At 35.4% G+C, this 13,027-nt stretch overlaps 1 protein-coding gene across 1 annotated transcript in view; it reads left to right on the forward strand.

The window, feature by feature from the left end:
- KLHL1 (kelch like family member 1) overlaps nt 1-13,027 on the forward strand; it is a 419,379-nt gene that overhangs the window by 309,899 nt on the left and 96,453 nt on the right. The window contains exon 7 of the mRNA XM_002712985.5: nt 7,940-8,164. Within this exon, the coding sequence (XP_002713031.1) occupies nt 7,940-8,164 (225 nt within the window). The remainder of the gene's footprint in view (nt 1-7,939; nt 8,165-13,027) is intronic.

Here is a 13,027-nt window from a genome sequence, read left to right on the forward strand (position 1 = left end):
TCTCCCATGCAGATGCATGGGCCTAAGCACTTGGACAATCTTCTATTGCTTTCTCAGGCAATAAACTGAGAGCTGGATCAGAAGAGGAGCATCTGAGACACGAACTGGCATCCATATGAGATTGGCAAGCAGGTAGAGGCTTAGCCTGCTATGCTATAGCACCAGCCCAGAAGATAAAGACTCTCATTCATGCTTGAAAAACATTGCTGCTTGGGGCTGGCACTGTGGTAAAGCAGATAAAGCTGCCGCCTGCAGCGCTGGCATCCCATGTGGGCGCTGGTTTGAGTCCCAGCTGCTGCACTTCCGATCCGGCTCTGCTCTGTCCAGGGAAAGCAGTGGAGGGTGGCCTAAGTCCTTGAGCCCCTATACCCATGTGGGAGAGCTGGAGGAGGCTCCTGGCTCCTGGCTTCAGATCGTTGTGGCCTTCTGGGAAGTAAACCAGTGGATGGAGGACCTCTCTCTCTCTCTTGCTCTCTCTCTCTCTCTCTCTCCTCCTCCTCCTCCTCCTCTGCCTTGCCTTCTCTCTCTCTGTAACTCTGACTTTCAAGTAAATAAATAAATCTTAAAAAAAAAAAAAAACATTGCCCCTACAATGATACCTTCAGCTATGTATTACAGGAATATTATCTCAAAGCTATATATTTAACAAATATGTAGACACATGAACATGAAATAAATGCTTATACTATAAAAAATCAAAGAAATAAGTCATTTTTAGTGCCATATCTTCTTTAAAACTCTTAAATTATATGTTTAGGTTCAAAATTTTCCAAAATGCTTCTCATTATTTACTTCTATATTAGACAGAATCTGACACCATGTAACACTTGCCAAACAATTTTATGGCCTCAAAATCACCATCAGTTTTGGACCAAGATGCTCTTTAGGCATTGTATAATTTTACTGTTGTTTTTGTTTAATATTCATTAATGGTGATTATACTTAAACTAAATAAATGCATTTGCCTGCAGATTACTCCCTCATGGTAAGCTATTGTTGTTTTTAGCTTCCCAGATAATTCTAATTTATGGGTTTTTAAAAGGACTTGGAAGTCAGGTAACTCAGTCTATTAATATTGCATTAAAGCTTTGTGAGAAGACCTGAAGGGCTTTCCGGTGAGTTAAAAGAAGTTTTATCTTCTTTTAAAAAGCTTTTGTGACATCTGTTTTGCCAGTTCATAAAACCCTTATCCCTTCATTATGTGCTGTATTCAAGATAAATGAGGTTGCTCAATATTTGAATATTACATATTGAAACAAATCCTGCCATCTATAATGTCAAAATAGAATGTACAGCATGAATTCCTGTCATTCCTCCCCTTAAAATAGTCATTTTCGGCTCTATGAATGGAAAACTCTGAAGAGACCCAGAGCTGTACTTAGGTAATATCTTGATAACCTTTTTTCCTGTTTTTATATTGAGAAAACATTCTATTTTATCATGAATAAATACTTGCAAGTTGTATTACTGAACTTGAAAAACAAATACTTTTTACATTTAAAAATGCAAATATAACAAACTATTTTGTTTGGATGCTGTAACAAATCACCACAGACTTAGTAGCTTAAAACAACTGCCATGTATTAACTCATCTCTGCGGGTTCAAACTCTGGGATGGTAGACCTGCATTCTCAGTTCAAGATCTACAAAAGCTGAAGTTTAGGTGTTGGCTACAATACACTCTTATCTGGAGCCCAGCGTCTTCATCCAAGCCCATTCGGATTGTTGGCAGGATTCTTTCCTAGTCATGGTAGAACTGAGGTGCTGTTTCCCTGCTGGCTGTTGTTAGATGAGCATCACTTTCAGCTCCTAGAGGCCACCCGCATTTTTCTCATGTGGTCCCTCCACTGTTAAACCAACAGCAAACAGAGTCCTGCTCATGCTTCACATCTCTGATATTCCCATTTACCACTATTCCAGAGACAGTTCTCTTTCCTCTTCCACTGATAGCTAGAGAAATTTCTCAATTTTCAAGGTGTCATGTTATCAGGGCCACCAAGGCAATATCCCAATTACAAGGCCAACTATGTCAATGAACTATTTCATCATATTCACAAGTTCCACAAAATGAGTATCAGAAAATATCAGAAATCAGAATATCAGAAAAGGGGATTTAAAAAATTCTGGTTAACATATATATTCATTGTAAAATACTTTTTTTTTTTTTAAATTGGGATGAGTTGATTAAAAAGGAGCATTTATCAAAATAATCTCTAGAGCCTGGTTAGCTGTGGATACTCAGGCTACTGAGAGATAACTAAGAAGTAACTAAAGTTATCTCTAATTTGTCTTTTTTTTTGGTAAAATTGACATAACTATTATATCTATCTCATCAAGTTTCTATGAAAATGAAATATATTAATTCAGGTAATGCTCTTAGAATCAAGGAAGTACTCAATATCACTTGTTAATGTCTTCTTTACAAACACTTTTTAAAGACACCTTGACTCACTATCTACTTACCTAACATATTTCAATAAAAGATATACATAATGTGTCAGGGCTGGCATCATGGTATAGCTGGTAAAGCCACTGCCTGTGAGGCTGGCATCTCATGTGGGAGTCAGTTTGTTTCCTGGCTGCTCCACTTCTGATCCAGCTCTCTGGTAATGGCCTGGGAAACCAGGACAAGATGGCCCAAGTGTTTGAGCCCCTGCCATCAACATGGGAGACTTAGATGAAGCTTCTGGCTTCTGGCTTTGACTTAGCCAAATCCTAGCTTTTGCAGCCATCTGGGGAATGAATGAGTGGATAAAGACCAGTATCTCTGCATCTTTCTATCTCTGTAACTCTAGCATTCAAATAAATAAATAAGCATATATATGTATATATACATATATATATATACATACATTATGTGTCAAATAGTAAGGAATAACACACATGTGATGATTTTTCTAGGCATTAGAACTACTTTTTACAGATCATGATCATGTAAGGCATGATTTCAAAGTACACATCAAAATTTGTATCACTACAACTGCTAGGCATTTTAGATAACACAAAATCAAAATTTCATATTACTCCAAATGCTAGACACTTAGTCATAGCATAAAATATCTGAGATACATAAATTGTGAAGTATATAAAATGCATGTAAATATTCATAATTTAAAATTGTAAATATAGTCCTCAGAATATTGAACTATATTATATTTTTTAAATATTTATTTATTTATTTGAAATGCAGAGTGACAAAAAGAAGGAGAGACAGAAAGACAGATTGTCCATCCATTGAGCAATTCCCTAAATGCCCACTATAGCCTGAGCTGGCCTAGGCTGCAGTTGGGAGCCAAGAATTCCATCTGGGTTTCCCACAAGTGGCAGCAAAAGAAGTACTTTGGTCATCATCCACTGCCTCCCAGGTGCATTAGCAGTAAACTGGATCTGAAGTGGAAGTGGAACTTGATCCCAGGCATTCCAATACAAAATGCGAGCATTTCAATTTGTATTTAACCTGATGGTCTACATCGCCCTCCCCATCTAATTATATTTCACATTTTCTACGTGCCAAGAATAAGATTCATCTTTGAGTTACAAAATTACATTAAGTTAGCAAATCTTTACAAATTTGTTCTTGTATTTTTTTTTAACAATCATGCTATACATTTAAAAATAATATGCACAGAACATTAGCTCACAGAAGGACAAATGTTAGCTCTTTAGAGCTATAACAGCAGTGGTTTAAGGTAAGATGTGAAACAACATGGATCTAACCACTCCTTAAAAAAATATATATATATATATTTATTTATTTGAAAGGTTAGTTAGAGGCAGAGGCAGAGAGAAAGGGGTCTTACATCTGCTGGTTCACTACCTAAATGGCCACAATGGCCAGAGTTGGGCCAATCCGAAGCCAGGGTCCAGGAGCTTCTTCTGGGTCCCCCACGTGGGTGCAGGGGCCCAAGAACATGGGCCATCTTCTACTGCTTTCCTATGCCATTGCAGAGAGCTGGATTGGAAATGGAGCAGCCGGGACTTGAACTAGTGCCCATATAGGATACCGTCACTACAGGCCACAGCATCAGCCTCTCTAACCACTTCTAATAATAGTCCTCTAGGCTCAGCATATACTGTCTTAATGTCCTAAGTGTTATATTAATTACTTGCATACATTCATTGCTGAGTAATCCAACAATCTAGGGGGCCAACACTGTGGCTCAGTAGGTTAATCCTCTGCCTGTAGCGCTGGAATCACATATGATCACTGGTTCTAGTCCCTGCTGCTCCTCTTCCAATCCAGCTCTCTTCTATGGCCTGGGAAAGCAGTAGAAGACTGCTGAAGTGCTTGGGCCCCTGCACTCACATGGGAGACCCGGAAAAAACTCCTGGCTCCTGGCTCCTGGCTCCTGACTTCGGATCGGCTCAGCTCCGGTGATTGCAGCCATTTGGGGAGTGAACCAGCCTTTGAATGATCTTTCTCTCTGTCTCTCCCTCTCACTGTCTGAAACTCTACCTCTCAAATATATAGATAAAATCTTTAAAAAAAAAAATTTAGATTTCTATCTTGTTTCAACACATCAGGAAACCTGGCAACACTGAGCCAAAAATTCTGAATGACAATAGTAAAGCAGCAACTGTTCCCTTTAGACTTAATGAGTACTCTCCAGCCATGGAAGTTTCCAGAACTGCATATTGCCTGAAGTCACACATTTTAACATCCTGCTTTAACTTTCTAAGCATATAGATAATCAATTGTGATTTCACTAATAGAGTTACAAAAAACCAAGTCTGTCTTAAAAGAAACTCTGGGCCTCTGCAGCGTGAGCATCCCACATGGGCACAGGTTCAAATCCTGGCTGTACCACTTCCAATCCAAGCAGTGGAAAATAGCCCAATACTTGTACCCCTGCACCCATGTGAGAGACCCAGAAGAAGCTCCTGGCTCCTGGCTCCTGGCTTCTGCCTGGCTCAATCCTGGCCATTGTGGCCATTTGAGGAGTGAACCAGCAGATGGAAGATATCTCTCTCTCTGCCTCTGCCTCTGTACCTTTTGTCGCTCCCCGTCTTCGTGGAGGAACGACACAGGACCCTGCACTGTTCTTTCGTCTGCTCGGCCCTCCCGGGTTTGCTGCTGGTTCTTCCCGGGTTGGCTACTGTCCCTTCCACCTCCGTGGAAGGGCAGTTCCCCCTGGCCACATTCCCCACTTCCGCAGGGGAGCGGCACACCGCCGGCCGGCTCTCTCGGGGGCTGCACAGGTGTTCCTTCAGATGTTCCCCTTAGATGTTCCCTGGTGCATGCCGTCTCTCTCCTCCTTTATAGTCCTCCTCTGCCAATCCCAACTCGGCTGCCCACACGCCGAGTACGCTGCTCTCCAATCAGGAGCAAGTCCTACAGTTTATTGGCTGAACTGGAGGCAGCTGTGTAGAAGCTGTTTTCTTTTCTCCCAGCGCCATATTGTGGGAGAGCAGATGCATAGAATAAGTCTTAATTCCAGTAACAGTATAGTCCGAGTTGCTCCCCACACCTTTCAAATAAATAAATCTTAAAAAAAAAAAAAAAAAAAACTCCTCTTTTGACTCTCTTGCACATTTCTTATTTACCACCTCAGTAATCCATTTTTTTACTCATGCTTTGTTTTTAATCTATTCAATGACAAGTATGGTCTTTAATGGACAACAAAAGCTACAGTTACTCACAATGACTGTATCCTTTTACCTCTTACTCAGAAAATAGCTCATGTAAGCAGATATGATAATCTAACAATAATAGAATTAGGTGGATTTGATAAAATATATCAATGTGGAAATTTATAACGGACACTATTATTAATTACTATGATTAGAAATGAGGAAACCCATGTTCAATATACTAAAAAGCAAAGCATGTGTAATACACACTGAGTAAATATGAAAATATCAATGACATAGGCTAGTATAACTAAGCTCTACAAATATGAAAGGCCTTCGTTTTACATACTGAATTTTTTAGGACTAAGCTCATTGGAAGAGGGAGTGAAGGTATGTCTCAGTTTGAAGGGCAAGAAGAATAATGCTGTCCACTTCCAATGTCCAAATCCTAATCCCTGGAACTTGTGAATATGTTAGGTTATATATCACATTTATGGGGAAATTAAGGTTAATCTACTTTATGGAAGATTAAATTGGAGTAAGCCTAATGTAATGACAAGTACCAATATCAGGGAATTTCATTTAAATTGAAGAAGGAATGCTTATGAATGAGAGTGGTCTCTAGAAGATGAAAAGAAAAGAAAACCGATTTCCCCCTAGAACCTCTTGTAAGGGACTTAGCCCTATCAGCATCATAATTTTAATACAGTAATACCTCTGCAAGGATTCAGCAAACCATTAAAAGATGCATAGTCAGTTTTTCTCATATTTACTTTCTTATTTATTCATACCTGCCAAATGTGAATCTAATGAGATTGGCTTAGTTAGGAATAGGTTTCACTCTTTATGCCATCATTTCTCAACTTACTCCCAAGAAATAAGTGCCAGCATACAACTCTTAATTTTTAGTTAGGTATTCATACAATGCCAGTGCTATCAGGCTTTGAGAATTCAGATGACCTTAGAATTATACAACAATATAATTGCTTTGGAATTTTGATTTGTATAAGGTTGAATAAAATATTCACATAAAATGTAATCAATATATTAAAACATAAACATGTCTATTTAATGTTACATAGCATGCTAATAAATATCAAATAATTTTGAATAGTGTAATTTTATTCTAAAAAATTGTAGCTTTCTAATTCAAGTGTGCTTTATATAAATTAGCTATTAATTACCTTGAATAACATTAGAAAGTGCATTTAATGATTTAATTCATTATATGCTATCACTGCTACTATCTCTGAATAAAAGTTGAGCATAAGCCATATCATCTTTACTTCAATTAGCAAAGCCTCTGCTAACAAGGTGTTTATATTGTTTAGTTAATTGCTGCCTAGATTCTGAAGAGAAAACGAGTCCCCAGAGGAATATTTCTCCTAGATTTGCAAAGTTTTATTACAATACAAGTAAAATAGATGATGCTTAAAGGAAAGTACACAAGAGTGTAGATTTCCTTTGTATGCATGTTTAATCATTGAAGATGAAACATTGGTGAATGTGAGTCTGAACATTAAGATCAAACACAGTAGCAAAATCGCTGTTTGTTAGCTCACAATATATCATAGAAACATCTGTGAACTGATTCTAGGCATAAATTTTCAATGTGAAATGGGAAATTAAGACGATTTTAAAATGTGTCACCAGCAATTTAGCTTATTACCTTTTTTCTGTTATTAGAGTTATTGTATTTCTCAGTTATCAATAAAAAGCTTTTAAGAAATATGTTATTTTTAGAGATTATAACATGATTGCTATGGGTAAAATTTATATATGCAAATTCTATTAAGCCATTTTTCAAATCATTTTCAAAAATCTTGATTTAAAAAGCATAGCGTTCACTTATATGCACAATTGACTTATAAGTCTTCATTTACTCAAAGAATATGACAAATTTAAAGAGAAACATAATATTATTTTATTCCATTATCCTCTCTTCATTTTTAGAAATTATACAGGTAATATACATAATGTAGTCATTTAAAAGCACTTTCATCCATTTTTTTTTCAGGCTGGGATTAAGCCGCATTTTGTAATAGCAAGCAATGATAGAATAAAGTTGTAAAATCTACTGACAGAAATGTATCATGCCACAGTGTTTCTATGGAATCAATAGTTTAGCTGAAAACCTTAAGTAACTCAAATAAGCTGAGCATTTATGACTATTTTGATCATCAGTGTCTTCTAAGAAAAGAAAATTAAATAGTTGAATTACTACTCCTTTTGTTTCCCTGACACTTTATTCTTTAAGAAAAATAAATGTGACATGAATGTTTTCATATCCTAATTTGTACAATGCCTTGGGCTGGTTGAATGTTGGATTAGTAGCAATTGGTGACAATCTGATTTTATGTTTTATCAGGAGCTACAACAATAGAAAAATATGATCTCAGAACAAATCTGTGGATCCAGGCGGGAGTGATGAATGGAAGAAGGCTGCAGTTTGGCGTGGCTGTTATTGATGACAAACTCTTTGTAATTGGAGGTCGAGATGGCTTAAAGACATTGAACACTGTTGAATGTTACAATCCCAAAACCAAGACTTGGACTGTCTTACCACCAATGTCAACACATAGACATGGCCTAGGTAAGATCTCTTACTTTATTGATATCTTTTTAGAAAAAAAAATGTGTGAAATTGTAAATACATATATTAAAATGTACATTCGTGCTATAAATTACCATTACCTTTAGGTAATTTTTGGAATTATTTGATGTATTTCTTTTCTTAAAAGTTCTTGAAATTTTCCTGTGTTGACTAATGTGAATTAAAATTGCTGAGAGATGTTAAAGACTTCAAAATGATTAATTAGATCTCAAGCTGTCCTCAAAGTTTTCAGTCTGTCATTTATACAATACATAAAATGAAATGGAAAAAATGAAGTAGCACAGAGAGGCCAGTAAAATGCAGCCTAAAAGAAGAAATTGTGACTGTTGCCTGAAAAATAATTAAAGTTTGCCCCCTCTTATATTACTGGTTAGGGAATTTATTCTACCTTAAGAAAATCTGTGAGGAAGAGAGTAACATAGGTTTAGAGACAAAGTAACACTTCTGCTGGCAGCGTAGGACATTGTGATAGAATTCATATATTCTCTATATAAAGTAACCTGTAAAATATGTGATCTATGTTTGAATTCAGAGGCCTGACTGTAAGTCTTGAATGTACCTTTCTATAAGAATGATTTGGGGGTGAGTACTTAAATCAATCTCAGTTTCTTGTTTTGCTACTAATTCAAGGTTATTAAGAAGGTTAAAATCTAACTATAATGGTAATGAAATTGCTTTGTCAATTGTGAAATACTGTGCAATTCTTTAAGAGAAAAATAATAAGAATAGTGGTTTATGAATTTGTCCTTTGTGTCATGGATATTGCAATTAAAGAACAGTGAAAATTACATTTTATAAAGACATGAAATATCAATAAGTACACACATATCTATATCTATATATATCTATATCCATATCTATATCTATATCTATATCTATTTCATATATATCATCTATATCTAACTAGGGGATGACAAGGTGCAGTGGCACAATTGCAAATCCACATTTTAGACATTCACAGGCAAGAAAAATTATAAAGTATTCCTAAATTAAACACCAATAATTATTTACTCTTGAGGTTCCCATCACTGTATTTCCCATTCAGCTCTAATCTACCATGAAAGTAAGCAAACTAAAAAATAAAAATAAAGAAAGTATAAGGGATTTAAAATTTCTCTGAATTAAAGAAAATTACCATTTTGATCTGTACTAAGTGATCAATTTCCTTTTTCTTTATTTTTTTCATTAATAGAGAAGTACTAATAAATGCCTGAGAGCATTTTCAAGATAATAAAATTCTGTTTTAATTGTATGTATATAAATTCTTTAAATAATCTTGGATCTAGTTTGTAATATGGAACACCTAATAGCGAATTTTTTCTAATATTGTATAAAGGTTTCTTATAATAGCAATTTTTTCAGACATTGGAGGATTTTGGCTTTCATACACACATAAATCCTCTGTGTGTTGTTTTTATTACCTAGAGAATTAATTATCTATATTACTGTCTTGGAGAAATATAGGGATTAAGCACCCTGGATTGGAAATTTTAGAATTCAGTGTCTTCTTGCCTCTTTTGCTTTGAACAGTTAAATTTACAATATTAATGCAGGCTAAAGCTCAGTTATGTAGGATATTTGTGTGTCAACAAAACAAACCTAAAAATAATTCATCCACACTACACTTTAAGTTCTGTTACTAAGTGTATGAATTGAGTGATGCAGTGGTTAAGATCCCCCCTTAGGCCCCCAAATTCCATTTGGAGTACTTGGGTTCAGTTCTTGGCTTCACTCCTGATTCTAGTTTCCTGCTACTGAAGACTTTGAGAGGCATCAGGTATTAACTCAAGTACTTGGGTCCCTGCTTCCCACTTGAGTGACCCAGATTGAATTTACACTAGCTTAGCCCAGCCTTAGATATTGAGGGCATTAGAGTAGTGAACCATAGTAGATGGTAGATAACTGTCTAGTAATATGTCTGTCTGTCTGCCTTTCAAATAAATAAAATAAATAAATGAAAATTTAAAAATTAAAATAGTGTAATTTCAGGAGTTCAAGTGTGTGGAGTAATTGTTTGCCTCAAGTTTTATCACAAAAGCTGCTGATTCAGTAGGTACCCCTTATGAGTAGGGTGATAAAGGGATTCTCTTGAAGAATTCTTTTAGTTTTTCCTATTTATTGAGTTTTCTGTAAAGTTAAATGAGGAAGCAAGACTGCATAGACAATTACATGAGGAAAATATCACGGTAATGTGAAATGTAATGCAGGGTTTCCTACAGCTTTTAGTGAGTCATTAACAATTCTAACAGTCCATTATTCATGTCTAAGATCTCTGTGTTTTATTATTGTTTTGTTTTGTTTTTCATTATCAAGTGGATCATGTATCCTCTTTATCTCATCATAGACTATCCTCTATTTAACTTTTAGTGGTCACTGCCTACTGCATTTAGAAAAAAAAAAAAAAAAGTGCTGTACTTCAGTATTCCCTAAGATCTGACATGATTGAATTATTAGTAAAGGCATAATACAGAAAACATTTCTAGCAGAATTCTCAAGCACCTCATAGATGGCTGGCAATGTTATGTGTATAGAAAACTCCCTTTAATGTTGACACTAACCATGGTCCAATCAGTTGAAACCAGATTGAAAAAGACATGACACATCTGTATTCTAGCATAAGACAGGGTGGGATTCTTTATAACCAAATTCTGTTATGATCCATCAAGGCACACCTGAATACAACTAAAATATAATAAACATCCTTTGCCCAAAATTACTAATCCTTCAATGTGACATATCAGTTTTTGATTTTTTGATTTACCTTCTTCTATATTTCAGAGACTTCCATTGCAGATATATTGTTATTTCTTACATAGCCCATCATGTTATTAAAATTTAGCTTTATATTTTTTCTCTGTCTCTTCTTTAGAGATAAGTGTAGTAGATAGTCATCAAAATGGTTTTTCATATGTGTGTAATCACATTTACACTACATATTGATATCATAATGTTGTTTCATTTTATTTGATTACGTTTTCACTATCCTTTGTTGGCAATTGATTGTAGTTACGTCCTTCTTCTTGATGGTATCAGTAGTTTGCCTGGTGTCTGTAAGTGTGCTTACTACATCTGTATCTGTTCATTCAGTAGATTCTTTTTCTTTATTGTAGATGATCACCTTCTGCCTCCTCCATTTCTCTCCTCTTGCCTCTTACTCATTCTCTTTCTCCCCTCCTCTCTCCTCTTTTCCCACTCTTCTTTTTTTATTTCTTCCTTCTTTTCTTCTTCTTTCTCTACTTTTGCCTCCATTTGTTCTTCCTCCTTTCACTGAAATAATTTCTTTATATTAATCTCAGCACTCATATGAGTGTATTTGTCACTTTGGCTAGTTGTGTGAAGGGCTTGGGTGGGTGATATTCTCCATAACTTCCGAAAACAATCAGGAGAGTGTAAGGGTACTACACTTGAGCATGAAACCCTAATCCTGCGAACTGACTGCCCAAACTATCTGTTGTTAGCCCTACCTACTTACTTCTATATCTCTATTTGTACATAAATCTCCTTGAGCTTTTCTTCCTTATCTGTGATACCCAAATCTTTGGGCTGGTAGCTAAAATGAAAAGATGAAAAGACAAAGACCAGATCAGTAGGTCTATTTGCTTCTGCCCTTAGCAGTTCCTCAACTAAGTTGGTCGGTGATAGCATCTTGATGTTAACAAACCAGTGCCAAGAAGTTCTCCCCCAGCACTGTTTCACTGCCTAGTAGTACATAAAATGCAGAAACTTCTTAAAAGAACAATATAGGACAATATAAAGGAGCCCAAATCACATTTTCTCCAAGATCTCACCCCAAATGAATGATCTAAGCTTTTGTCTCTCAGGAACTCACAAATGACTTCTGTTTGGTCCTTTTTACAGTCTTGATGTTAGTTTCTCATATATACAACAGTTCTCACTTCAGTATAACAGCCGGTATTTGATTTGACTAAGACCAACAGCCTGTGCTAGCTTTCTGTTTATTTAGAAACTAAAATATCTCATTTTATTTGCCTCATGGCTAACCAGTACCTACTTGTGTAATGTAGTAGAATTACAAATTGGAATATATAGTACCATGTTATACATTTAAGTGGCAAAAAGCTGGATTTTAAAGTAAAATTTTTATTAAATGAAATGCCGAACATTTTTTTTTACCTATGTGGCTTTTCCCACTTTAATTTTTGTGAAAAAAAAGTATTTTATGAAAAAGTTACATGAGTTCTTTAATTGCTAAAGTCCATTATGTGGTTAGAAATATTCCAAAGCTGTCAATAAATGAAGAAAGCTCCTTCTGCTGGATAAAATAACATCTAAAAATTACATGTATATTAAATCTGTGACATCAAGGGAGCAGAAATGTGTCTGCCTAGAGAATTAAACTAATTAAGACTATAGTTATCTTGATATGTTATGAGCTCTTATTTTATCATTTATGTCTTTAAAGCAGATAATTCTATGAAACAAATCATTTTATAGCATATCATAATGTAAAACTTGAAGCAGACATTACTATAATGCACATGTAGCATTTAAGTCTTCTGAGGAGATATTGATAGAAAGTAATACACATGATTATTCATTGTATTCCAGGTACCATGTTATTTGTGAAATATAGATATCTGTTAGTGGTAGTTTTCATTTTGCTTTAGTTTGTTCTAATTGAAATATAATTCATATATCATGAACTTAAGTTTTAAATGCAGTGATTTTGAATATACTCACCAAGTTTTGCAATCATTACCACTATTGAAATCCAGAACATTTTTGTCATCCTAAAAGGAAACCCTATACCCACTTTACTACACATTCCCCATCAGCAGTAATTAATCTACTTTCTATTTGTATAAATTTTGCCTATTCTGA

Source organism: Oryctolagus cuniculus, chromosome 9 (assembly GCF_964237555.1).
Source record: "Oryctolagus cuniculus chromosome 9, mOryCun1.1, whole genome shotgun sequence".
NCBI classification, from domain to species: Eukaryota; Metazoa; Chordata; class Mammalia; order Lagomorpha; family Leporidae; genus Oryctolagus; species Oryctolagus cuniculus.